Source organism: Bos mutus, chromosome 25, assembly GCF_027580195.1.
Source record: "Bos mutus isolate GX-2022 chromosome 25, NWIPB_WYAK_1.1, whole genome shotgun sequence".
Lineage (NCBI taxonomy): Eukaryota > Metazoa > Chordata > Mammalia > Artiodactyla > Bovidae > Bos > Bos mutus.
In genome coordinates, this window is record NC_091641.1 from 8,992,885 (window position 1) to 9,018,777 (window position 25,893).

General features: G+C 54.9%; 1 protein-coding gene across 2 annotated transcripts in view; it reads left to right on the plus strand.

Annotated features, from left to right (window-relative positions):
* The window catches only part of CLIP2 (CAP-Gly domain containing linker protein 2), a 75,704-nt gene that overhangs the window by 34,370 nt on the left and 15,441 nt on the right, over positions 1 to 25,893 (plus strand). Inside the window, exons 3-10 of one of the 2 annotated variants that reach the window (XM_070363102.1) lie at positions 5,392 to 5,942; positions 9,607 to 9,731; positions 11,201 to 11,414; positions 12,445 to 12,642; positions 13,770 to 13,873; positions 16,122 to 16,182; positions 21,318 to 21,422; positions 23,336 to 24,271. In XM_070363102.1, coding sequence (XP_070219203.1) covers positions 5,392 to 5,942; positions 9,607 to 9,731; positions 11,201 to 11,414; positions 12,445 to 12,642; positions 13,770 to 13,873; positions 16,122 to 16,182; positions 21,318 to 21,422; positions 23,336 to 24,271 — 2,294 coding nt within the window. The remainder of the gene's footprint in view (positions 1 to 5,391; positions 5,943 to 9,606; positions 9,732 to 11,200; positions 11,415 to 12,444; positions 12,643 to 13,769; positions 13,874 to 16,121; positions 16,183 to 21,317; positions 21,423 to 23,335; positions 24,272 to 25,893) is intronic. The other variant, XM_070363103.1, reaches the window with a different exon arrangement.

The following is a 25,893-nucleotide window of genomic DNA, read 5'->3' on the forward strand; positions in this document are numbered from 1 at the left end:
TTGGACAGCAAGGAGATCCAACCAGTCCATCCTAAAGAAATCAACCCTGAATTCACTGGAAGGACTGATGCTGAAGCTGAAGCTCCAATACTTTGGCCACCTGATGGGAAGAGCCGACTCACTGGAAAAGACCCTGGTGCTGGGAAAGATTGAGGGCAGAAGGAGAAGGGGGTGACAGAGGATGAGATGGTTGGATGGCATCATCGACTCAATGGACATGATTTTGAGCAAGCTCCGGGAGATAGTGAAGGACAGGAAAGCCTGGTGTGCTGCATTCCATGGGGTTGCAAAGAGTCGGACACGACTGAGCGATTGGACAACAACAGCAATGGCTTCCTGGGGAGGGTGGGACCAAAGACTTTGCTGAAAAAGGCGAGGGCACTCTCATCTGGGCAACCCCTCCCCCCCACCTTGGACCAGACCACCAGCTGCTGTCCCTCCACATCACATCCTTTAGCCCTTTTCATCAAAGTTCTACTTTGAACTTGAAACCAGCCGTCAGTTCCTTTGTGCCTGCTGTCTGGGGAAGGGTCAGCTGCTAGTGTGAGGTTTAGGTCCGTCGCTGCTCTTTGCTTTCTTGGGGCTTTGCTGCTGGTCCCTGAGGGAATTAAGAGGGCAGGGAGGCCCAGGCCCTGCCTTCAAGGAGCTTCCAGAACCGGCGCAGAGGCTCAACCCATCAGCCAGGTCTTTGACGACATGCCGGCTCCTCTGGGAGAAGAGGTGAGGCTTGTAGAATGTCCATGCTTCCCAGAACCCTAGCAATTTCTGACCTCACCCTTCATAGTCCCATGGGGAAACCAAGGCCCACACCTGAGAAGGGGCTTGGTCAGGCCCAGCCAGCATGTGACGGATGGCTCCCTGGAGGGAAGGGGGCTCTGTGGGGTGCCATGCCTTCCTCAGCTCAGGCGGCTGCCAGCTGCCCCGGGGTGAGTGGAGGATTTGATGAAGGTTTGTGCCTGACAGCCTGGGCCACCAAAGAGGAAAAATGCAGCGGAACACCCAAGTGCGGCTGCCCGGCTCCTGGATTTTAGCAGCTGTTGAAACAACTGGTCCCTGGGCCTGTGACCCCTGGAAGGGGTGGGGTTGAGGAAGAATGGAGATTACCTGGGGGTCTGCGTGGGCTGGGACAGCTGGGAGGACAGCTGAGTAGGCAGCTTCTGGCCAAGAATAGCCACGCTGGGTCCCCCTCGACCGGGGGTCCCAGTTGTGTTCTCAGGACAGACAACAGGTAGGCTCTCACCTGGGCCATGGCTGTTAGGTTAAGCAGACATCACAGAGCCCCTCTGCTCCAGGAAGTGTTCAGGAAGCGGAGATGGGAAAGGCACAGATGCTTGCCGAGCCCCTGCGGGGCCTGCCTTACCAGGGGGCTCTGAGCCAGACCGGCTGGGCCCGGCTCAGGCCTGGGTTGTTGTTCAGTCACTCTGTGGTGTCTGACTCTTTGTGACCCTGAGGACTGCAGCCTGCCAGGCTTCCCTGTCTTTCACTATCTCCCAGAGATTGTTCAAACGCACATCCATTGAGTTGATGATGTCATCCAATCATCTCATCGTCTGTCGCCTCCTTCTCCTGCCTTCAATTTTTCCCAGCATCGGGGTCTTTTCCAATGAGTCAGCTCTTCCCATCAGGTGGCCAAAATATTGGACCTTCAGCTTCAGCATCAGTCCTTCCAAAGAATGTTCAAGGTTGATTTCCTTTAGGATAGACTGGTTTACCCCTGTGCTGTCCAGGGGATTCTCAAGGGTCTTCTCCAGCACCACCGTTTGAAAGCATCAGTTCTTTGGTGCTCAGCCTTCTTTACGGTCCAGCTCTCACATCCATACATGACTACTGGAAAAACCATAGCTTTGACTAGGTGAACCTTTGTCGGCAAAGTGATGTCTCTGCTTTTTAATACACCGGCCTGGGTAACTGGGCAAGTTTTGTAAATTCCATTTCCTAATCTGCAAGATAAGAATATAAAAAGCACCCAGTCCATCAAGGGCATGGGGTCAGCACTCCATGAATGGTAGCTGCTGTTTTAATGATGATAACCTTGAACTCTTGTTAGCATGACCCATGGGCTACTTGGGCAGTGCTATGCAGGACCTGCGGTTGGAGCTCCATCTGATTTGTGGCTTCCTCCCACTATGACTGCTTTTTGAGGCAGCATTTTTTTTTTCCTAAGGAAGGGACCCACCTGAACTTGCGGGGTTCCCAGTCCCCATACAGGTGTGATCCCAGCAGAAGTTCCTGGTAACAGGATGGTCCTAGATGAGAATTGGGGACCCAGAGCTCGGCCCAGGTGCGGGGAACAGTGGGATGAAGTCGGCTGCTCCAGAGGGTGGGGTGAGGCAGAACTATTGGTCCAAGGTCACCAGAATCTCCCTGGAAGCCCTTCTTCTGGGCCTTTTGTGATTTTTAATTTTTTCTAATCCTTTCGAGTATCAGTCATTCGTATCGCAATAAGAATGGTCGGCACTTGCTCACTGGTGTGGCCCAGGCACCCTTCCTAAGGCTTTCTGTGCATCACTGCTCAGCAGCCCTGTGATGGGGGCCAGGCGAGGAGATGGAGGTGGGGCTCCAGAGTCTGCTTCCTTAGCCACCATGGCCTCTACCTCTGGGGATCTCAGGGGTGGGAGAGAAGAACCTTGGGGACCCACCCACCCAGGGTCCCACAGGAAACAGGACACATCCCTCTCCAGGAAGGAGTATAAGGTGAGACTGTTCCCTGTTCGAAGGGAACTGTAGGGTTTGGCCAGAATCTAGGAAATGGGTCCATGCAGGGGAGTCCAAGATTAGGGTGGTTGTAGTTTGGGGCTTGGCGTGGTGAGTGTTTTGTACACATTTGTTGGATGAATGAAAGCGCCCTGCACCAAGAGCCAGAGGCCTTTGGTCGGAGCTTGGCTCTGCTGCCTCTTGCCTGGGTCCCTAGATAAAGCAACTGATGTCTCTGAGCCTCAGTTTCCTCATCTGTAAAATGGGATCACAAAATCACTTCACACAGTTGACCGTGAGGGTCGTATGAGCTACTGTACGTCCGCCTTAGCACAGGGCATCCGTTCATGGGTACAGTCACTGTGGCTGTTCATCAAGGTCACTAGCAAAGCTCACAGATTTCCCGGGAGCCCAGCTCACAGCTGAAAGGGAGCCCCTTGCCCCTCACTTAAGACCCCCGTTCTGGCTGCCTAGGCTCTGGGTGGTCACATGCTTTCCCACCACTACTAGTGCCCCAGACGGATCCCTGCCTGCTTGGCCTCGTATGTGCGTCCTGCCGTGGAGTTTGTGACTTCCTCATCCTCCAGGAGCTCTGTCCTTCCAGCCTTAAGATAGCATGTAGCCAGGCCTATGGCCCTGGCCTCCTTGACCTTGGGTACCGGGAGGATGCTGGCAGAGCTGCTGCCCCTGTGACCCCTGTACTGGCTGCCTGTGGAAAGATCCAGAAACACAAGCATCTCTGATAGGGGCATGGCAGTGTCTGCTTGCCTTCTGTCCCCATCTCTGTTTGACAACCGCATCAGCTTCTGGAGTAGAAGAGAAAAAGGATGAGTCTTTCCCTGCCTGATACTTTGTCTGGCAGGAAGGAGGAACAGCCTCTGAACCTTGAGGTTTAACTGGGCAGGCTTTCCAAACACTTGCACATGGGGCCCTGCATGCAACCCAGGAGCCAGACATGCACAAAGCATGGTGGGTTTGAGCTCTGCTCTGTCCTTTTGTGAGTGACCAAGCCTGCCAAGGCAGGAGACATGAGATGCAGGTTCCATCCCTGGGTCGGGAAGATCCCCGGGAGGAGGGTATGGCAACCCACTCCAGTATTCTTGCCTGGAGAATCCCATGGTCAGAGGAGCCTGGTAGGCTACAGTCCATAGGGTCACAAAGAGTCGGACACGACTGAAGAGACTTGGCACGCACGCATACGAATACAAGCAGGTTGGCCCCCTTCTGTTCTTTTTCTGAGTTTATAGCACATCTGAGCCCAGGCCTGGGAGTCAGGCCCCCCAGCGAGGGTTTTTATCCCCATTTCTGCTATGTGGCCTTGGGCAAGGCCCATGCCTGAGCCTCAGGGTCATTCTTTCTCTAAAGAAGGGCAAAATCAGGGCACCCAGTTTAGGCCACAGAGCCTGAAGTTCAGACCAGGAATGAGGTTAAGTGCTTGCTTCCACCTCCCATACTCCTCAACCCCTCTTTTCCTGGTCTGTGCACCCTGAGGCTTGGGCTGCAGCTTGGGGGTGGGGGGGGAGGAGAAGATAACAGGAGTGGAGTAAGAGGGTTTACTGGCTCCTTCCTTGTCCTGAGATGTCTGTGGCTAGCTGTCCAGGAACAGTTGGGAGCCCAGAACTGTCTGGGGAGGAAAGTGGGGAGCATAGAGATCCCCCCGACAAGATCTGAGTCCTACATGGGGCCATGGGTGGTCTCAGATTAACAGCTGAGGGCCTGAGCCCACCAGGGTGAGGAAGTAGCAGCCTGTAACCGTCCATCATGGGTTCATTCTGCCCTCAGTTTTGAGTGACCCCGAGCAGTGGAAAGTCTTTTTTTTTTTTTTTTAATTTTCTAAAATTTTAAAATTTTGAAATATTTTTTATGTGAACCATTTTAAAGTCTTTATTGAATTTTTTGCAATATTGCTGCTCTTGTATTTCATGTTTTGGTTTTTTGAGCACAGAGTGTGGGGGATCTTAGGACTTCCCAAGTGGCCCTAGTGGTGAAAAACCTGCCTGCCAGTGCAGGAGATGTGAGATGCAGGTTTGATCCCTGGGTTGGGTAGATCCCCTGGAGGAGGGCACGGACAACCCACTCCATATTCTTGCGTGGAGAAGCCCGTGGACAGAGGAGCCTGGCGGGCTACAGTCCATGGGGTCACAAAGAGTTGGAAACAGCTGAAGTGACTTAGCTAAGTGAGACCTTAGCTCTCTGACCAGAGATAGAACCTGCACCTCCTGCATTGGAAGGCGAAGTCTTAATCACTGGGCCACCAGAGAAGTCCTCTGTAACTTTTTTTTGGCTGGGGGACCACACCGTGGGGCTTGTAGGATCTGTTTCCCCACCAGGGACTGAACCTGGGCCCTGTCAGTGAAAGGCCATAATCCTAACCACTAGGACACCAGGGAACTCCCTATAACTCTATTTATTTACTTATTTATTTGGGGTGGAAAGCCTTCTGAGGAGGCACTGTCCTGAGCTTTCCATCCCTAGAATCTTCCAGAGGGGTTGGCAGAGGAGGGGATACCCACACGGCCCAGGAGCCATGAGACCCGCCTCAAGCCCCACTCCCAGCCTCACCTGCCTCAGTTTACCCATCCGTCAGCTGGCACCAGCCCCCTCCCAGACCGCGCTCTGGGGGGCCGCCGAGGGTCCAGCCCCCCACCCCCTCCCTGGACCCGAGCCCTAACCACCACTTCTGTCCTGTCTCCACAGGCTCCCCCCTGCACAAGCAGGCTTCGGGCCCCCCGGCTGCGGCCCCCGCTGCCCCCGAGAAGCCCGGCGCCAAGGCGGCCGAGGTGGGCGACGAGTTCGCCGGGGACTTCGTGGTGGGCGAGCGCGTGTGGGTGAACGGCGTGAAGCCGGGCGTGGTGCAATACCTGGGGGAGACGCAGTTCGCGCCGGGCCAGTGGGCGGGCGTGGTGCTGGACGAGCCGGTGGGCAAGAACGACGGCGCGGTGGGCGGCGTGCGCTACTTCGAGTGCCCGGCCCTGCAGGGCATCTTCACGCGGCCCTCCAAGCTCACGCGGCAGCCCGCGGCCGAGGGCTCGGGCAGCGACGCCCACTCGGTCGAGTCGCTGACCGCCCAGAACTTGTCGCTGCACTCGGGCACCGCCACGCCGCCGCTCACCAGCCGCGTCATCCCCCTGCGGGAGAGCGTCCTCAACAGCTCGGTCAAGACCGGCAACGAGTCGGGCTCCAACCTCTCGGACAGTGGCTCTGTGAAACGCGGCGACAAGGACCTGCGCCTCGGAGACCGCGTGCTGGTGAGTCCCTGCCCCCACCCCCACCCCACCCCACGTGGGCGAGCTGGAGTCCCCGCCCTGGGCAGGGACCGGGACCCTCGGGGCTCGGGTGGGATTCATGCTGGGGCACCCACACCTGGTCAGAACCACAGAGGGACGAGCAAGACAAGGGAAGTGGGGGCCCTGGAGACTGTTGCTGTGTGACCCTGGGCAAGTGTCTTAACCTTTCTGGGCCTGTAGCTAGTTTTTTAAGGAGCCTCCATAGGGTTCTCTATAATAGTTGTACAATTTACATTCTGTGGATTGTCTTTTCATTTTGTTTATGGTTTCCTTTGCTGTGCAAAAGCTTGTAAGTTTAATTAGATCCCATTTGTTTATTTATTTATTTATTTTTCTGTTGTTCTAGAAGGTGGATCAAAAAAGATCTTGCTGTGATTTATGTCAAAAAGTGTTCTGCCTGTGTTTTCCTTTAAGAATTTTATAGTGTCCAACCTTACATTAGTAATCCAGTTTGAGTTTATCTTTGTGTATGGTGTTAGGGAGTGTTCTAATTTCGTTCTTTTACATGTAGCTGTTCAGTTTTCCCAGCACCACTTATTGAAGACTGCCCTCTCTCCATTGTACATTCTTGCTTCCTTTATCGTAGATTAGATGACCACAGATGCGTGGGTTTATCTCTGGGCTTTCTATCATGTTCTATGGATCTATATTTCTGTTTTGTGCCACTACCGTATTGTCTAGATTAGTATAACTTTGTCATAGTCTGAAGTCAGGGAACCTGATTTCCTCCAGCTTCGTTTTTCTTTCTCAAGATTGCTTTGGCTATTCGAGGTCTTTGGGGAACACAGAGAATTTTTAGGGCAGCGAAACTATTCTGTAAGATACTGTAATGGGGGGTACGTGTCATATATTTTTTGGGAATTCCCAGGCAATCCAGTGATTGGGACGTCACTCTTTCACTGCCGAGGGCCCCGGTTTGATCCCTGTTTGGAGAACTAAGATCCTGCAAGCCGCATGACGTGGTCCAAAAAAAAAAAAAAATATATATATATATATATACATATAAAGATCATCCCATAATTATAAAAGGATCTGCCTCAGGTGGCTTCTGAGAGAAACATTGATTGCTTTTCTGCTTTCCCTGCAGCTGCCTGTGGACCTGGTTGCCCTGGGTTTTCCAGCTCTGTGTCTTACCATCTTTTCTCCTGTTCTCTTTGCCTTTGAGAACTTAATACCTTTAAAAAAAAGTCGCTTCACTGTCTTTCTAGTGCAAATTGAAGAAAGGCTGAAAATAAATGTGTGTGCTTATCTACCACGTTTGTGTTAGTCGCCCAGTTATGTCTGGGTGTTATGCGGCTCCATAGACTGTAGCTCACCAGGCTCTGTCCGTGAAATTCTCCAGGCAAGAATGCTGGAGTGGGTAGCCGTTCCCTTCTCCAGGGGATCTTCCTGACCCAAGGATCAAACCTGGGACTTCCTGCGTTGCAGGCAGATTCTTTGCCATCTGAGCCACCAGGGAAGCCCCTACCATATTTATGTGAACCAAAATAAGACTTTCTAAAGGTTACCTTCTCTGACACCCCTAAGTATGCCTCAGGTGTGTACCCTCAAAGGAACCAGCTCCATGATTAGAACTCACTTCATTCCCACCATTTCTTAAGGACCAGCTATGCACCAGACACATTGAAGATGTGAATTCTAAACTTCGCAACTCAGGACTTCTCTGGCGGCCTAATGGTTAAGATTTGGTGCTTTCACTGGCTTGGCCTGGTTTCAACCCCTGGTCAAGGAACTAAGATCCTGCAAATTTTTTTTTCAGATAGGCAAAGGCTCAAATATTTTATTTCCTCTTGCACCTCTTCTTAGAAAGCAGTGGAAGGCTCTACCAAAATAAGTGAATAAACCAAGAAAACAGAAGATATTGCATCCAAGAAATGGGAAATCCAGCCCAGGAGGGAAGAAGAGGGACTCCTCAGGGCGATGGTGCCAGCTGGCCCTGGAGTGGTGGCCACGCAGCAGAGGGACTCCCAGCTGCAGGAGAGTCTCCTCCAGAAAGAATCTGATAGGGTTTTCAATGGCTCTACACATCTTGGCAGGAGATTTTAGAGGGCTGAGAGAGTTTGGGGTTAACCTAGTGTGAAAACCTAACAAACAATCATAGAAGACAGTTGTTATCTGTAGGAAAATTGGTCATGGGAAGGAAAAGTTTCTGTATCCACCCATCCGTGTCTGTGACTAGTGTTTACCTAAGTCCCAGCACCGTCAGCCTGGAGTCTGATCAAATGAAGCCGTTGATGTGTGGGAAGAGTGGAGAGCCAGTAGGGGTGGGTTCAGCCTCCCCTTCCTTGATGGGAAGTCAATGGATATCACCCCAAACTGAAAAATTGACAAGTAGCAACATAAGCATGTCAACTAGAAATATGCAGTCAACACCAAAAACTTCATCATAAAGAGTTAAAGTGTTTCTGGGGAGAGAGAGGTGGAGAAATTCCTGGAGCTTTTTAAGGCTTTGAAAGTATTTGACTCTTTATGTATACGTGTGTGTTAGTCGCTCAATCGTGTCCAACTCTTTGTGACCCCATGAACTGTAGCTCACCAGGCTCCTCTGTCCATGGGATTTCCCAGCCAAGAATACTGGGGTAGGTTGCTATTTCCTTCTCCGGGGGATCTTCCCCACCCAGGGATCGAACCCAGGTCTCTCACATTGCAGGCAGAGTCTTTACCCTCTGAGCCACCAGGGAAGCCCCGTTATGTATATATGTAAACTTAACTAAAAGTTTTTTAAACCATTTTTTACGGTAATATTCCGGATTACTGGCCTGGTCTATGAGTTTTTTTAACTGTGGTAAAATACACATAACAGGCAGGTGGGATGAACTGGGAGATCGGGGTTGACATATACACTATACATTGCTATGTATGAAATCGAAAACTGAGACCCTACTGTGCAGCACAGGGAACTCTACTCAGTGCTCTGTGCTGACCTAAATGGGGAGGAAATCCAAAACAGAGGAGATATATGTATGTGTATAGCTGACTCACTTTGCTGTACAGCAGAAATTAACACCACATTGAAAAGCAGCTGTACTCCAGTAAAAATTAATTTAAAAATAAAAAAAATAAAATACACATAACATTTACCTTCTTAACCATTTTTGAGTACAATTCAGTGACGTTAATAGATTCATGTTGTTGTAGTACAACAGATCTCTTTTATCTTGTGAAACTGAAACTCATTCCCATTAAACAATAACCCCATTTCCCCTTCCACCCAGCTCCTGGCAACCCCCATTCAAGCCATTTTTTAAGGATAACATTTATTGAGCTCTTGTATGTACCAGACACTGCACAAACAGTACTTAATCCTCACCAGAGCCCTTTTGACAGATGAAGCAGGGCTAAAGCTCAGAGAGGTTAGGTAACTGGCCCAAGCTCACACAGCTTGTAAGTGGCAGCGTTTGAATACAAGTCTGTCTTTCTGACTCCAGAGCTCTCGCCCAGGACAGCCTGGGGAAGCGCTGGTTATACCCGTATCCCTCCCTGCTGTCCTTGAGCTCCCTCCATCTCTCCTAAACCTTGCATACTGGAAGGAAGGGGTGGGATGAGCCTGGGCGCCTGGGTACCTGTGCCATCTCTGCTCTTCCCACTGCATCCTCTGGACCCGAGTCTCTCTGTGTGCCAACAGGTTGGTGGGACGAAGACTGGCGTGGTGCGGTATGTGGGGGAGACAGACTTTGCCAAGGGCGAGTGGTGTGGCGTGGAACTGGACGAGCCCCTTGGGAAGAACGATGGGGCGGTGGCGGGCACCAGGTATGGTGGGCTTCCCCTGGGCAGGAGAAGAGGGGCGTCCTCTTCTGGGATGGGTGCAGGGGACGGGTTGGGGCATCTAAGGATGCCAGTGTTGAGCATCTGGTGTCTGTGCCTGATACCATGTATAGGTGCTGCCATAGCAGCTCATGGAAACAGGTGGTGGGACTGTCACTCCCATTTCACAGATGAGATAACCAAGGCCAGAGAGGTCATTTCTCAAGATCACGCAGAGTCACGAGCAAGTGCTAGGAGAGTCATCTGTCCCTGTGTCCCTTTCCCCATGCCACCTTGGCTAAGTGCAGTGGGAGTACCAGAAAAGGAGAGGCAGTGGTCCCTGCCTTCTGGGAGGTGCCCTGGGGGACGCAGGAAATAATCAGTGCTTGGTGCTCTACAGTCAAGGTTAGGCTCACAGCTAGGTCCCAGGTTTCTCAGCATCTCTCATGAAAGGGAATTGACTGTCAGGAATTCTCGATCGACAGGGTCTAAGGCTGTTCCTGGGCCCATTGGGGATGGGAAGGGTGATGTGATGAGTGAGCAGTGTCACGGGTGTGGGGCTAAGGGGAGGTGGCCCGCGAGCCTGTTTTTATCCCTGGGCTGGATTCTGTGCTCCAAGTGAGGCTGGGACAGCTCTGAGAAGGAAGGTCTGCTAGGCTGGGGGTCAGCCTGAACAAAGACCTGAATGCAGGAAGTGGCGGGATGGTGTGGCAGTTTCATGGTGAGCCGGAAACTGTGCAGGACTAGTTCCTGGTCCCGTGTGGAATCAGCTGCCAGAGAGGTTTTGAGAGAAGATGCTCCAGTTTCCATGACAACATTTGCCTTCCTGTTTTCAAGGCGAATGTTTCTCTCAACTTACTCTTGCATTCAGAATTCAGAGGAAGGTTGGTCAGCATCCCCTACCTGACCCCTAAGGTGCTTCCTTCCCATTTCTGCTTCTCCATGCAGGGAGCTCCATGGGCAGAGAGCCTTGGCTCTGGGGGTGGTCCAGGGGCAGCCGTGAAAATAAGGCTGCAGATGTGGCTGGGGGCCTCTGGTGTGTGAGTGGAGCCAAAACATTGAGGACTTTGGCGTCCACTGGATCCACTCTCAACTTTGCCATTTAACCAGCTGTGTGACTCTGGCAAGTTCCTTAACCTCTTTGAGCCCACGTCTCATTTGTGAAAACTGGATTACAATAGAGTGGTTGGGGGATTGAAATGAGCATTTATGAAAAGGGACTGACATAGAGCAGGGGTTCATTGATTGTTATTCCCCCATTCCCCAGAAATATGTCCAATGGCTGTGCAGAATAGCATACCCTGCTCACCTCTGTTCCTTTTCTGGGAGTCCTGTCTATTGATCTTAGGGTACGGGTGATGGGTCCCCAAGGAGGAACCTCTCTGTCTTTGCTGGGCTCTGAAAAGGTGGGGAAGGCAGGCCAGGCTCCAGGCTGTGGGGAAGTAATGGCAGTGTGGTCTCTCCTGCCCCTCCAGGTACTTCCAGTGCCCACCCAAGTTTGGTCTCTTTGCACCCATCCACAAGGTGATCCGCATCGGCTTCCCGTCCACCAGCCCAGCCAAGGCCAAGAAGACCAAGCGTATGGCCATGGGTGTGTCGGCGCTGACCCACAGTCCCAGCAGCTCCTCCATCAGCTCTGTCAGCTCCGTGGCCTCCTCCGTGGGTGGCCGGCCCAGCCGCAGTGGCCTGGTGAGGATGGCGGACTGGGGAGGGCTACCCTGGTGTGTATATGGGGATGTGGAGGGTGGGGCCGTAGAGATTCAGGTGTCCTCTGACTTCCTCTGGCTCCAGGCATCTGTCAGTTTTGAGGTTTTTTTTTTTTTCTTTAAATATTTAATAGAAGTTTCTACAAAACAACATGGAAACTTGGTAACTTAGGCTCTTAAACTGAAATATACATTTCAGGTGCTAAGGTAGAAGTTTGGAGTTTTTGAACAAAGATGAAAGTGTAAGGATTTCCCTGGTGGACCAGTGGTTAAGAACCTGCCTGCCAATGCAGGGGACGTGGGTTCAATCCTTGGTCTGGGAACTAAGATCCCACAGGTCACAGGGCAATTAAATCCGTGAGCCATAACCACTGAGCCCACAGGCCACAGCTAGAGAGTAGCCCCCGACTCACCACAACTAGAGAAAGCCCATGTGCAGCAACCAAGTGTCCAGGTACCACAACCAGCACCACCAACAAAGAAATAATTTTTAAAAAGAAAGTGTACACTTTTGTAACAGAGAAATTGACCCATTTACATTTATTGTTATTTTTCTATTACTGAGGTGTCACTAGTCTAAAACCCTTTCTTAGGAATTAAAGAAGGTCATACAAATGCAGAGCAGGTAATACGGGTGGAGGGCAAGCAGTTTAGGAAGGCCGATAGCTCACCTGGGGTGAGGAGAGAAGGTGAGGTTGCCGTGCAGAGCTCTGTCTACACAGGCTTCCTCCTAATCCAGGAGAAGGTGGCCTAGGTGAGGAACCCCGCCATGAGGTGGGGAGGACCCCCAGGGGCTGTAACTTGCCTGGGAGCGGGGAGTTCCCTGGATCTCAAACGTCACGATTCCTTCCACATAAGTAGGCAGAGTGTCTAGGGCCCTAGGAAGGGGAGGAGCTGGACCCTAGAGTCCAGGCACTTGGGCCCCATGCCCCCGCAACCTGTGGGGTAACTGGGGGTTGTCTGGATGGAGCTCCACACCCCTGAGTCCCGCCTGCTCCGGCGCCTCTCTGCAGCTCACTGAGACCTCCTCGCGCTACGCCCGCAAGATCTCGGGCACCACGGCCTTGCAGGAGGCGCTGAAGGAGAAGCAGCAGCACATAGAGCAGCTGCTGGCTGAACGGGACCTGGAGCGGGCTGAGGTGGCCAAGGCCACGAGCCACATCTGCGAGGTGGAGAAGGAGATCGCCCTGCTCAAGGCGCAGCACGAGCAGGTGGGTGGGTGGGCTGGGGCGGTGGGGTCCCCAGCGGGGTACCAGCGGCCTCCTCGGGCCAGCCTTGTCCATCCCTCATGATTAGAGAGAACTCGGGGTGTGCAAAAGACACTGAGATGCGGTTTACCAACCTCCCCTGTCCTCCTGGTGATTTTCCTTCCAGTGGCAGGCCCACATTCCTCCAGAACCTGGGTACAGACTTCGTATCCTGCTTTTCCTTACTTCCCATAGTGTGAGCAGGGCTTCCCTGGTGGCTCAGACGGTAAAGAATCCGCCTGCAATGTGGGAGACCGGGGATCGATCCCAGGCTCAGCAAGATCCCCTGGAGAAGGGCATGGCAACCCACTCCAGTATTCTTGCCTGGAGAATCCCAAGGCCAGAGGAGCCTGGCGGGCTACAGTCCGTGGAGTCGCAAAGAGTCGGACCCGACTGAAGCGACTGACACACACAGCCCGAGCATGATTTCTAGGTCATGGAAAAGTCTTCCCTGTTTGAATGGCTGCATTGCCATCTATCACAGGCTGTGTCCTTACCCACGTGGCCTGTTCCCTGCTGGTGTTCACGTGGTTTTCCAGTTCCTCACTTTTTCTAAATAATTTCTAATACTAAATTTTTTGGAGGTACAGATGTCCACATTTCAGATCACGTTTCTGAGCAGATTCCTGGGCTGGGTTTCAGGGAAGGAAGGTGTCACCCATCACCTCGATTCTGCCGCCGTCACGTGTCTCTTCTTCCCTGGCGCTTGTCCCCTACCTGGGAGCTCCCTCCTGGGCCCCTGTCCCCATTTGGAGCCCGGCTCCCTCTTCCCTTGGGCTCTGGAATTATTAAGGCCAAGCTCACGTATGTGCTGTGACAGGGGCATTCACAAGACAGAAGGTCTTATAGGCCCTCAAGGGCGGAGGGAGGGGGCAGGTGGACCTGAGATTCCTGCTGGGTGAGGCTGGCCCTCTTCCCTCACATCTAGACCCACAGTTCCTGCCTGAATGGGCTGGAGGGGGAGTAAGGATGGCTGGGATCCCAGGCCTGCCTCCTCGCATCTCCCCTGCCGCTCCCCATCCCTCCCCACCCCGACTCCCAGTCCTCCGGGAAGAGGCCGACCCTGTCCGGGCCCTCCGCTCGGGGCCCAGTATGTTGCAGAAGCAGAAGAAAAGCTGCAGCGGGCCCGGCTCCTGGTGGAAAGCGTGAGGAAAGAGAAGGTGGACCTGTCCAACCAGCTGGAGGAGGAGAGGAGGTGCGTGCCGCCCCGGGCCCCGTCCCGGGGGGACACTCCCAGAGCCTCGCTGAGGATGGCTCGGGACCAGCAGGCCCAAACCCCGCCTCCCCACCGTGTACTGGCTGTGTCCCCTGGGCTGGTGACAGGAGCCCTGCAAGCCTCAGTCCTCCCATCTGCAAAGTGGGGTGATGACCCCCACCTCTGCAGGCTGTTGGGAGGACTTGCAAGATAACCCCAGTGACGCGCCCGACAACAGCGCTGAGCAACTGGGAGACACCATGTCTGTCACTGCTTTCCTTCCTGACGTGGGGTTCACTGTTCCTGCCCTGCCTGGCTTGTGCAGCATCATGAGGATGCCCAGGGAGGGCAGTTGGGGGGGACCTCTCACTAGGAAGACGTGTACCCCACGTGCCCACGCTGTGACCCAGTTCAGCACAGGGACTACCCGCCTCTGCTCTAGGCAGGTCCTCCCAGTGGAGCGTGCAGCCTGTGTCCTGAAGCTTCATTTCCATTTCACGTGTCAGGAAACTGAGGCTCAGAAGCAGCAGGAAAAGGCCACTGGAAACACCTTGCCCCTGGGGGTCAGCCCCCGGGCTGGGCGCTTCACCTGCACCGTCTCTCTGTCTTACTATTAACCCAGGGAGGTATTGCCCCCAGCTCACAGATGAGAAAACTGAGGCTCAGAGCAGGGAAGGGACTCGCTGAGGTCACTAGTCTTGTTAGTGGTGCCGCTGGCTCTTTGTGACCTGCCAGGGTGGTGAGTGGGGTTTGTGTTCCCTCCGTGTGGGGTCTCTGGGCTGACTTGGTCCTGGAGCACCTGGCGGGGTTCAGAGCCCACAAGGGCCAGGGTTTCCTTTGGCCCAGGAGCCTCTCTTTGTCTCCGAGCTGCTGACATACAGATTTCTGCAGCTGCTTCTGCTCCCCCTGTGCAGTAGGCAGCCCCCAGCCCCAGCCCCCCACCTCCCCCAACTTGGGTCTGCTCTTGGGCTTTCAGCCCAGGCATGTGCTCTAGGGGCTGTTGTTACTGTCTGACTGCGGGAGAGGAGGGCTTATTTATATCTGCCTGAGACCAACGGCAGGGCCCACACAACTGGTTCCCATGGCAACGCGCCTGATGCCAACAAACAAAAACAGATCCCTGAGACATCGTGGGAGTTGCATTCAGGAAGTCCTGGGTACAAGGGCCAGCATTGCCCGGCGCTTGCTGTGTGACCTTGGGCAGGTCACTGGCCCTTTCTGGGCCTCAGTTTCATCCTCTGTGTGCTGAGAGCCGTCAGGAGGCCCCAGGAGCAGCCGCTTTGTGACCTGTAACGTGCCTGTGTCTCTCCCCAGTGCTCTCTTGGGGGTGAGTGGGTGGGTGAGTGTACTTGAGGGTGGGCCCCACACCTGCAGCAGGGCACTGGGGGCCCTCCACATCAGGGAGCAGCCCAAGTGGTGGGGGCTGGAACCCTGGGCCCTGATTCTGAGCGGAGGGAGTGAGTGAGGATGGGGTCAGCAGGGGAAGAAGCCCACCCTCTGTCTTTCCCCATAGACTGTTTCATGCAGCCTATCTGCTCCCTGCTATGATGAAAACAGAGCTGATTCTGCTTCATTTACTATCCATTCTATCATTTATTCTGTCCATTCTATCATTTATTCTATCATTTATTCCCACAACCACCCTAGAGGGGCAAGATGCTGCATTAAACACAACTATTTTGCAGGAGAATAAAGGATTTATTACTTGCAGCAAGTAAGGAGAACACCGGGGATCTTTTCCTTAAGCAATGTCTTCTTTTTTAGAGAAGTCCATGTTCTCTGGGTAGAGCTTGGACCAGGAAGTTGGTAGGGCTGGGGGTTTCCAGGAGGCTCCGCCCCCACCAGCCATGAGGCTCCGCCCCCACCAGCCATGAGGCTCTGGGACAGTACCTTCTAGGTACTCTGAATGTGGACTCACAGCTTCTGGTGGCCTTGGCTCTCTCTGCCATTGCTGACTTGGCAAAGGCCACCCCCCTGGGTAGGAGTCACTTATGGGCTTCCCTGATGGCTCAGCGGGTAAAGAATCCACCTGCAATGCAGGAAACACGGGTTCAATGCCTGAGTCAGGAAGATCCCCTGGAGGAGGAAATGACAACCCACCCCAGTATTCTTGCCTGGAGAATCCCATGGACAGAGGAGCCTGGTGGGCTATAGTCCAGGGGGTCGCAAAGAGTCAGACACGACTGAGCAGGAGCACGGACGGACCCCTGTGGGTGAAGCCTGCTCAGCCCCCTCTCCCCCCCTGCAGGAAGGTGGAGGACCTGCAGTTCCGAGTGGAAGAGGAGTCCATCACCAAGGGAGACCTGGAGGTAATGGTCAAAGGCCCCCAAATTTCCCTCTAGGCTTGCACCCCAGGCTTAGCCCTCAAAGGGAAAATCATCATGAGGTCCAGGCAGCAACTCTGAGCCATGTGGGAGGGGGCCATGGGGACTGTGAGGTAGACAAACTGGGGAAGAGTCAAAGGTCATACCCTGGGAGCATGGGGAGGGGCCCGTCACGAGAGACTCGGGCATCAGAAGTCGAGTGGCTCAGCTCCAGGAGCCCCAGAGGGGCCACGCTTCCTGGTCAGCAGCTGGGTGGGATGGACCCAGGGAATCCACAGAGCTTGGCCTGAGGGCATGGTGGCTGGGCTCCCTGTCCCTTCTTTCTTGGCAGTATCCCTAAAGGTGTTCCCTGGGCCCTCCGTTCATCTTGAACTCCAGCTAAAACTTTGGCTGGGAATAGTTTGTGTTTGAGTCACAGAATTTATAGATGGGAAAACAGGCTCAGAAAGGCAGAAGGGACTCACCCAGTCGTGGCGCACCTCAGCAGCCACTGGGACCAGGACCCAGGACTCCTGACTCCCTAGTGTAGCCCATAAGGATGGCCAGTGATAGCACCTCTTCAAGTCACACCACCTGGCCAAGGGGTCTGGGCACCAGTGGAATTTCACTCCCCCTCTTCAATCCCACTCACCCTTTCTGAGCTGAGGGATGGAAGACACTCACATCAATTAATAAAGCACCTAAGGACCCCTGCCACCCAAGACAGACACCAGCCCTCCTCACCAAACCGTCTGGAGTCTACAGGGCTCACTAGGCTGCTCACAGTTGGGTGGGTAGGAATGCCTTTCTTCCATGACGCTCCCTGCTCCCTGGGAGGTGACAGAAAATGTGGACTCCCGGAGCCATCAGATGAGGCAGAGGGCAGTCAGCTCAGTCCCTCTCCACATTCCAGTCCTGACCCTAACTGGTCTTGGGCAGCCATTTCCTCTCCCTGGACCTCCATTTGCTCCTCTGTTAAATGAGGAGGTTGAACCAGGTCAGTGATTTCCCAGCTTAAGAATTCGTCACCCAGTAGGTGTGTTCAGACCCAGAACTCTGGACCCAAGTGCCCATACAGTAAGTCTGGGTGGGATCCAAGGGTGTGCATTTCTAATGAGTTGCCAGGTGATGCTGACCTGGGAACCACACTTTGGGAATCACTGCACTGGATCATTTCTGAGCTCTGATGGGAAACTACGGTTTCTGATTTTGTGAAAGAGCCGTGTCAAAACCCCTCTGACTTCCAGCGTTCAGCAAAATTGTACAAATGGCTGTCCTATCCCTGAATGACCCTGGCTGGGGAGGGATATGTGTGATCTAGGGTCACTGACGGCTGCCCCTGTTGGGACGGGTTTTGCTGCCTGAGCTTAAAGGATGGCTACTGGGGCACAACCTGGTGTCGGAACCCCAGCCTGGCGTCCGGTGTTCCAATATAAGTTTCTCGCTTAGCCAAGGGGCCAGTTATGTGGTTGACATTTAGCAAGCTCTTCTGTGGGGTGGCTGCGAAGGGTTTTGGGGGTGGAGGTCACTCCCGGGAAAAGCACCTGTGATTGCAAAGACATCTGGTAACTGCTAACTTCAGTCATCAAAGAGTAGGGGGTGGGCGGGCGGGTTACTAAAAGGCTGCAGGGAAATCTCACAGCACCAAAGGCAGACAGTTCAGAGAACTGGAAGGAGGAGCAGCATCAGAAACGGAGTCTCTTCCCCTCTTACTCGCCTCCCTCTTCTCATGATTCCTGGTCAGTCTGTCTGTCTCAGTGTGTCTGCAGATCTCTTGACACGTCTCCTCCCTTCTGCCCTGACATCCACCTGCCCGGCCCCGCCTAAGCTCCAGCACTTACTGCCTCCCAGCTGTCCTCTTGAGAGAATCTGATTGGCTAGCGAGGCTAGCCAATGGGCTGTCTCGCTGGATCGGGTGCCCACCCCAGATCCAATCAGCCCTGGCTGAGAGAGGAGGGGGTGGGGCAGACGGTGACGGACAGCTAGTTCAGTCCAAGGGCAGTGGAGTCCCATTGCTTCCGTTTCTGTTGTGACCATATTCATGGCAACCGGAAGGCACATGGACCCAAGTCCCTCTCATCCCCATCCACCTGAAAGTCAAAAATAAGCCCCCAGACACCTCCTCGAGCTCCTCCTAGGACCCCTCCAGCTATGTGACCCCATTTCTCTGCTTGTCGTCCCTCCCCCAACTGTGCGAGATGTCCCATGACAACCTCTCACCGCCTTTCTGACCTTGACTGTTGGCCTGTCCAGGGGCTCAGTCTCAGGCTTCACTTTGGCTGAGAGCATCCAGTCTGTGGCATTAAATGCTCTTTATAAGCCCACGATTTCCTTGGTCCTCCCCCAAACTCCGCACCAGCGTACCCACAGGACATCTCCACCAGGAGGAGCAAGTGACAGGCATTTGTAGCACCTTCTGGGGCTGCAGAAGGAAGAACTTTCACAATTCAGCAGCGGCTCCAGACAACATATATCGATGCTCTCACAGTGCTGGAGGTCAGAAGTCTGAAATCAAGGTATGGGCAGGGTCAATTCCATGCCTCTCTCTCAACTCTAGTAGGATTGGTGGCAGCCGCTGGTGTTCCTTGGCTTGTCATGGCATCCCTGCTTCCATGGTCACGTGACCTTCCTCCCCGTGTGTCCCTGTGTCTCTTCACGTGACCGTAAAAGGAAGTCATCAGGCCCACCTGAACCCAGGGTGACTTCATCATGACTGTTTACATGTACAAAGACAAGGTCACCTTCTGAGGTTCTGAAATAGACGGGAAATTTGGGGATTTATCATCCAGGGGGCTTGTGTTATTGTTCTGTTGATTAGATAGCATCTTGCTGTTATTTTTCATTGGCTTGCGAACACCCACTGTAATGGGAAGAGACGGAACTCAGAACCAGCTGTTTGTTGGGAACTGGCTGTGCAGCTCGAGGCCTGGAGGGAGATGAAAAGGGGTGATGACCTTCAGAGCCCCTTGTGCAGTTGGGGTAACTCTCTGCCGGCCCCTTGCCATTGATTGATAATACCAGGCCTCTGTTACCTGAAGGGCATCCCAAGGCAGAGGCTTTGTGCTTTGGAGTAGGGTAGACACTGTGCATGCAAGGAGAAGAGAAAAGAACAGTAGGTCAAGGGCTCAGGCCAGGCTTCACCTAGCCTCCAGGATTTGGATGGGGGCGGGGACACAGGGAGTCCCCAAGGCCGGAGCCTCCATCACTGCTCTGTGTTGTTACCAGTGTCTCCCCTCCGTGGAGTCAGGCTTGGTTTGGGGAAGGGCCCCAGTTCTGAAATCCAGACATCTGAGTTCTAGGCTTCACGCTGTCCCAGGTTGCTGGGTGATTCTGAGCCTGAGGTTGTCCTGCTGGCATGGCCTCTCTCTCCTGTGAGTTGGAGAGACAGCCGAGACACTGCGGGATGGGGTAGGTTCTAAAGTTGGTGTGTGAGACAAAAATTACATCCACTGTTACACCGCCCTGCGGATAACCGTGGTGGCTGCTGCTCCTCACACCCTGGGCAGTGTCCTTGGAGCAGAATAAAAGCCAGATTGTCCATCTCACTAAAATCTAGCCTTCAGAGGTGCTCTCCTGCCCCAAACTTCTAGGACTTAACTTAATTAAATTAAGCAAGCACCTCCCATGAGTTCCCCTGTGCCCACAGGGAGACCCCAACCCAGGGAACAGGAGGCTGAGAGTTTTGAAAGTGACAGGAAGGGGGCTTTTGCAGTGGTTGGGGTACCAAATGAAGTTGACCTTGAAATTGTGAAGCTAGAGGCTTTTTCTGGCCCTTGGGACCACCAGTGTGGTATTTGTGATCAGGCTCTGTCTAGCGCCTGGGGTTGCAAAGACTCAGACACAACTTAGCAACACTTTCACTTTTTTTTTTTTTCAATTTAGTGTGGGTCCCAGGCAGGGTTGCCATGCCCACCATCTGGGGGAGAGAAGCAGGGGAGAACATGGCCTCTGCGAGGCTGGGGTTGAGTAACCATCTTTAGCCCTTAACTTTCTGAAAGAGACCAAGCATGGCTGTCTTTTAGCACTGCGCCATGCTGCCCTCTTGGGGAGGAGAGAGACACCTTTGTTCCTTTAGGAAAATTCACAGGAATAAGATTGGGAGCTGAAGGACATAAGGGCTCTATAGCTCTTGATGAACTGTGTGAGAGTTGCTGAGACGACTCTGTCAGTCTGCTCTGCCACCGTCTCCCTTGCTCGTGTTGGGTGTGTATTCTTGGGTTTTGCACAGCAGTGCTGTGGTGCTCAGCCTGCCTCCCCAGACTGCTGCTCAGGTCTGTGGTCACCTTGTCTCTCCTTGGTGATGTCGGGCTGAGCCGAAGGATGCAGCGAACCCTCTGGCTTCTCCCTGCTGAGAACTTGGGGTCCAGACCCTTCTGGATGCCCAGAGCCTTGAGCCTCCTGCTGCCCCCGCAGATCTGTTGGGATAAAATCGAAATGCCAGCCTGGATGCCCTGAGAATGTCGGGCTTTGTTAGCGTGTGAAGCGGGTGTTGTGAAGCTGGGACAAAAGCACCCTTGTGCTTTCGGGAGACCAGGCGTCCGCGGGGGGGGCCCCGGGAGTGGGCACCACTGGGGCCAGGTTCGGGGCAGGGCGATGGGAGACACAGCCTGGCCTCCACTTAGGAGGCTGGCCGGGGGAAATCATGATGGTGTGGGTGTATTTGAAATCCTTCCTTTCAGTTGGTTCAACCTTCAGGACAGGCCTGGGGACCAGGAGTCCTGGGGTCGTTTACTCATCCATCCATCCTGGGGTTTCCTGGGCGCCGGTTTCTGTGCCTAAAGTGAGAAACGGGCTCGGCTCCCTGATGCGAGGTGGGGAGTAGGCTGGGGCTCTTCCCCAGGAGCTGCGAAAGGAAGGGCCACGTGGGGGGTGACAGAAGGGACCCGGGTGCCCGTGGTTGCCCCATCCAGGGGCTGGCTTGGGCAAGGTTGCTGCAGCCTGTCCTCCGCCCTTAAACAGATCCGGCAGCGAGAGGCGGGCACCTCCCCAGACCTCCTCTCTTCCTTCCACCTGTTCTCCTGTCTTGCGCACAGAAGATGACCTGCTTCTCTCTCTCTCTCTTTTTTCTCTCTTTCTCCGGCTTCCTCTCGCCTGTGCTCCTCTCTCCTGTCCCCACCTCGCCACCCGCCCCGGGTGGACAGACCCAGACGCAGCTGGAGCACGCGCGCATCGGGGAGCTGGAGCAAAACCTGCTACTGGAGAAAGCGCAGGCCGAGCGGCTGCTCCGAGAACTAGCCGACAACCGGGTAACCGCCGCTGCCAGCGCTTCGGCCCGCCAACGCCCCTGTCAGCGTCCCCGTTTTATTATTTTCTCTCTCTGGCTGCTCTCCTCCCAGTTTTGTTGGGTTTTTGTTTCTCCGTTTTGCATCCCTTCTAGGAGGGCAGTGCCGGTTTAGGAACGTGCTTTTGCGCTCCTCCGCCGTGTGATGTTGGTTGGAGGAGGGGGAGGTCTTGGTTCTCCCGGACTTTGGGCCCCAGCTCGTGGTCCTACTGCCTGAGGAAGGTCCTTTGAGAGCCTCTCCCACTGCCCCACCCGTGCCTTGTCCAGACAATGCTGTCATGTTCAGCAATTGGGGGCTCTTGGGAACATTCCGCCCCTTGTGTGGAGGACCCATCCACCCCTCCCTTCTCCCCAGGCTGGGGAAGGCAGAGGTCGGGAGACTGGAGATCCAAGGTCTTCAATAGGGTGGCACGAAGGGCCAGCCTGAAGGACCTGGGGCTGAAGGAGTGGTGGGACTTTGAGGGAGTAGGGGATCCCCAAGGCATATGATTCTCCGTCAGCCCCAGGGTCTGAGTGGTTCCTAGGTCAGGGAAAGCTCTGTGTGGGAGTGAAGTCCCCCCGGAGTCCCAGGGTACGGTCTGAATCCAGTCTGTAGACCCTGCTGGCCCCTCCCTGCCCACCATGCATGCCAGGGGCTGGCCTCCTATGCAGGCCCACCTCCAAACAAGCTGGCCAGCCCAGCTGCAGGGCCCCTGATGAGAGAGTTAAACAGACAGCCAGCAGTGATTGACAAAAACCACTGTGCACAGCGTGCGGGTGTGGGGCGGGTGACCACCGGTTTCTGCGGGTTGGCCTCTGCACACGAGTGAGTGTGCATGTCCTGTGGGTGTCTGCAGATGCACACGGTCCCTGTCCACACGCTGGCCGTTGCCAGGGGACTGCGTGTGCAGTACACACGTGTGTGCACAGCGGCTGCTTGCAGAAGCAGTTGGCAGGCCGAAGCCCTCCACACTGGGCATCTTCCTCTAGGAAGGGTTCAGCCCAACTTAAAAAACCAAAAACATGTTTATTGAACTAGAGGTCACCTGCAGAAACAAATTCCCTAAGCTTATAAAAGATGTAAAACTCTCAAGTATATTATTTTCCAATCCCTGACCACCGACTTGATCAAAGTGGGATTTGGGCAGGTGGAGCCTCTGATCTCAGAGTTTTCCATTAGAAGATGGGTCTGGGCCTTATTTATTTTTTTTTTTCTGTGTTAGGCATTAAAATGGCAGACCCTTCTTTGGCCACCCCCTCCAAACAGCCTCTCTGTGAATCCACTCATTCTAGCTGAGACTTTTCTAGAGCAAGATAGTGCAAAATTCCCTCTGTCATGTCCACCCTTTAAAAATAATTTAAACTTGAAGAAAACCATAACCTCAAATAGACGGTTTCCTTTTTTTTCTCCCCCTCTTTGTTGTTCAGTCGCTCATTCATGTCCGCCTGTTTGTGACCCTGTGGACTGCAGCACGCCAGGCTTCCCTGTCATTCACTGTCTCCTGGAGTTTGCTCAGACTCACGTTCAGTGAGTCGATGATGCCATCCAACCATTTTCTTCCTTGGTTGCTTTATTTATTTTTGGCTGCACCACGCAGCACGCGGATCTTAGCTCCCCCATCAGGGACTGAAGCCGCACCTCCAGCATTGGGATGTGGAGTCAACCTCTGGACCCACCAGGGAAGCCCCCAGATGGTTTCTTTTAACCACGGATTTGTCACAAGCCGGCTAGGGCATCGGGGACCATTGAGTTCCCGAATCACTGGGGCCCAAGGCAGGGGGCGGTGCTCAGATGGGATGGGGTGTCCTTCCCGTGACCTTCCCCTGTCACGTCCTCCTGCGCCCCCCTGCCCCCGCACCTGGCGGCCCGCTGACCCCGGTCTCCCTCTCTCCCGGTAGCTGACCACGGTGGCCGAGAAGTCGCGGGTGCTGCAGCTGGAGGAGGAACTCAGCCTGCGCCGTGAGGAGATCGAGGAGCTGCAGCAGTGCCTGCTCCACTCGGGCCCACCACCCGCTGACCACCCTGAGGCCGCCGAGACCCTGCGGCTGCGGGAGCGACTGCTGTCGGCCAGCAAGGAGCGCCAGCGGGAGAGCGGCCTGCTGAGGGACAAGTACGAGAAGGCGCTGAGGGCCTACCAGGCGGAGGTGGACAAGCTGCGGGCGGCCAACGAAAAGTACGCGCAGGAGGTGGTGGACCTGAAGGCCAAGGTCCAGCAGGCCACCAGCGAGAACATGGGCCTCATGGACAACTGGAAGTCCAAGCTGGACTCGCTGGCCTCGGACCACCAGAAGTCCCTGGAGGATCTCAAGGCCACCCTGAACTCGGGCCCCGGCGCCCAGCAGAAGGAGATTGGGGAGCTGAAGGCTGTGATGGAGGGCATCAAGATGGAGCACCAGCTGGAGCTGGGCAACCTGAGGGCCAAGCATGACATCGAGACAGCCGTGCACGTGAAGGAGAAGGAGGGCCTGCGGCAGAAGCTGCAGGAGGCCCAGGAGGAGCTGGCTGCCGTGCAGCAGCACTGGTGTGCCCAGCTGGAGGTGCAGGCCAGCCAGCACCGGCTGGAGCTGCAGGAGGCCCAGGACCAATGCCGCGACGCCGAGCTGCGCGTGCGCGAGCTGGAGAAGCTGGACGTGGAGTACCAGGGCCAGGCGCAGGCCATCGAGTTCCTCAAGGAGCAGATCTCCCTGGCCGAGAAGAAGATGCTGGACTATGAGCTGCTGCAGCGCTCCGAAGCCCAGAGCAAGCAGGAGGCCGAGAGGCTGCGGGAGAAGCTTCTGGTCACCGAAAACAGACTCCAGGCCGTCGAGTCCCTGTGTTCGGCCCAGCACACCCATGTAGGTGGCCGCCGCCCCTCCTGCCCACAGGGCGGCAAGTGGCCCCGGGCTCAAGGGCCCTGCTGGGGGAGGGTTCCGGCGTCTGTTGACCTTTTGTTTGCAGCCCAGGGAAGCGTCCCCGTTGCCCGCCCCACCTGGAGCATACCAGTCTGAGATCACAGGGCACCTGGCTCAGAGGAGGAGCCCCTGGCCCCTCTCTCAGAAGGGCAGCAGGCCTGAGTGACCATTCAGAAGGGCAGCAGGCCTGAGTGACCGTGGGGCCCCCAAGCAGTCTGAGCAGACCTGGCTGGGTCCCCACAGGCCAGCCTGGAGAGGAGTGTCCCTGGGCAGCAGCCTTCTCCCCAGCTGGCAGGCACGTCCCACCGTGCAGGCTCCCAGGCCTCCTCAGGGCGTTGGTACCAGGAGCTCCAGCACTGGGCTGGCAGAGATGTGGAAGGCAAACCCTGCCCACCCCTGGGCAGGGGTAAGAGAGTCCCATTTCCAACCCGAGCGCCGACCTCGGGCACCTGAGGGTGGCCCCCTATTTGCCAGTCCCAACGAGATGGAACAACAGTCTGGCAGCCACTTTCCTAAGTGGAGCGGTGGGGTAGGGGAGTGGTCTCAGGAGTGGGCTCTGCAAGGCCAGAAGGCTGTGACTCTGGGGAGACTGCTGCCCCCCGTATCAGCTTTGCTGCAAATCTAGACGTCCCAGCTGAGCACACTGGGGAGGCTGGGACCCCAGGTATCAAGAACAGGTGCTCCCATGGGCCAGGAAGGGCCTCGTGAGTGGATCTGGGCACCACACCTGGTGCAGGCCCTAGAATGCCCCATCTCACCTGGACTCCCTTGGGGTCCATATTGGCTCCATTTCATAGATGAGCAAACCCAGATTCCAAGGCGGAGTAGCTTTCCCGGAGTTTCTCGCCCATCAGTGGCAGAGTTCCTGTTGAACCCCACTGCCTAAGGGCCAGAGAAGTACCCGGAATGACAAAGTCTTATATGAAGGGACAATTCGCAGCAAAATCGTTGCCTCCCCCCCACTCTCTGCCCCCCAACTCGAGGCTTGTAGGATCTTAGATACCCAAGCAGAGATTGAACCCTGGGCCCCTGCAGTAGAAGCTTGGAGTCCTAACCACTGGACCACCAGGGAAATCCCAAGATGGTTGCCTTTTTATCAGCCCCAGTGGTTCTTGAGCTTCTGGTTCCCCTTGTACATTTAATCCAGAATTCAGTGTTTGAGCAACCAGTGTTCAGAAGTTCTCCGTACAGGGGGTGCCTTTTTTGTAAAAGGAGCCCTGCCTGTGTCATGCCTTAAGGCCCCACTGCACCAGCCATCTGCCCCCTTCTCCCAGGCGGGGGCCCCTATTAGCAAATACCCTCCCAGGATGCTGGGCAGAGGGGAGAAGAAGAGCCCCAGGTTGCACACGGCCTGGTTGGCTGCTCAGGGCAGGAGGGTCAGGCCTGGGGCCCCAGGACCTGGACTCCCTTGGCAGGGAGGTTGGGGGTTGCTGTGGTTCCACAGGATGGCTTGCTGCCCCTCTGTCACAGACCGCACCCCAGGGAGTGGGTGGTGACCTTAGAAATGCCCACTGATTTCCACACATGTGGGACCTTGGTCTGGACCCACATGCCCTCCAGATTCA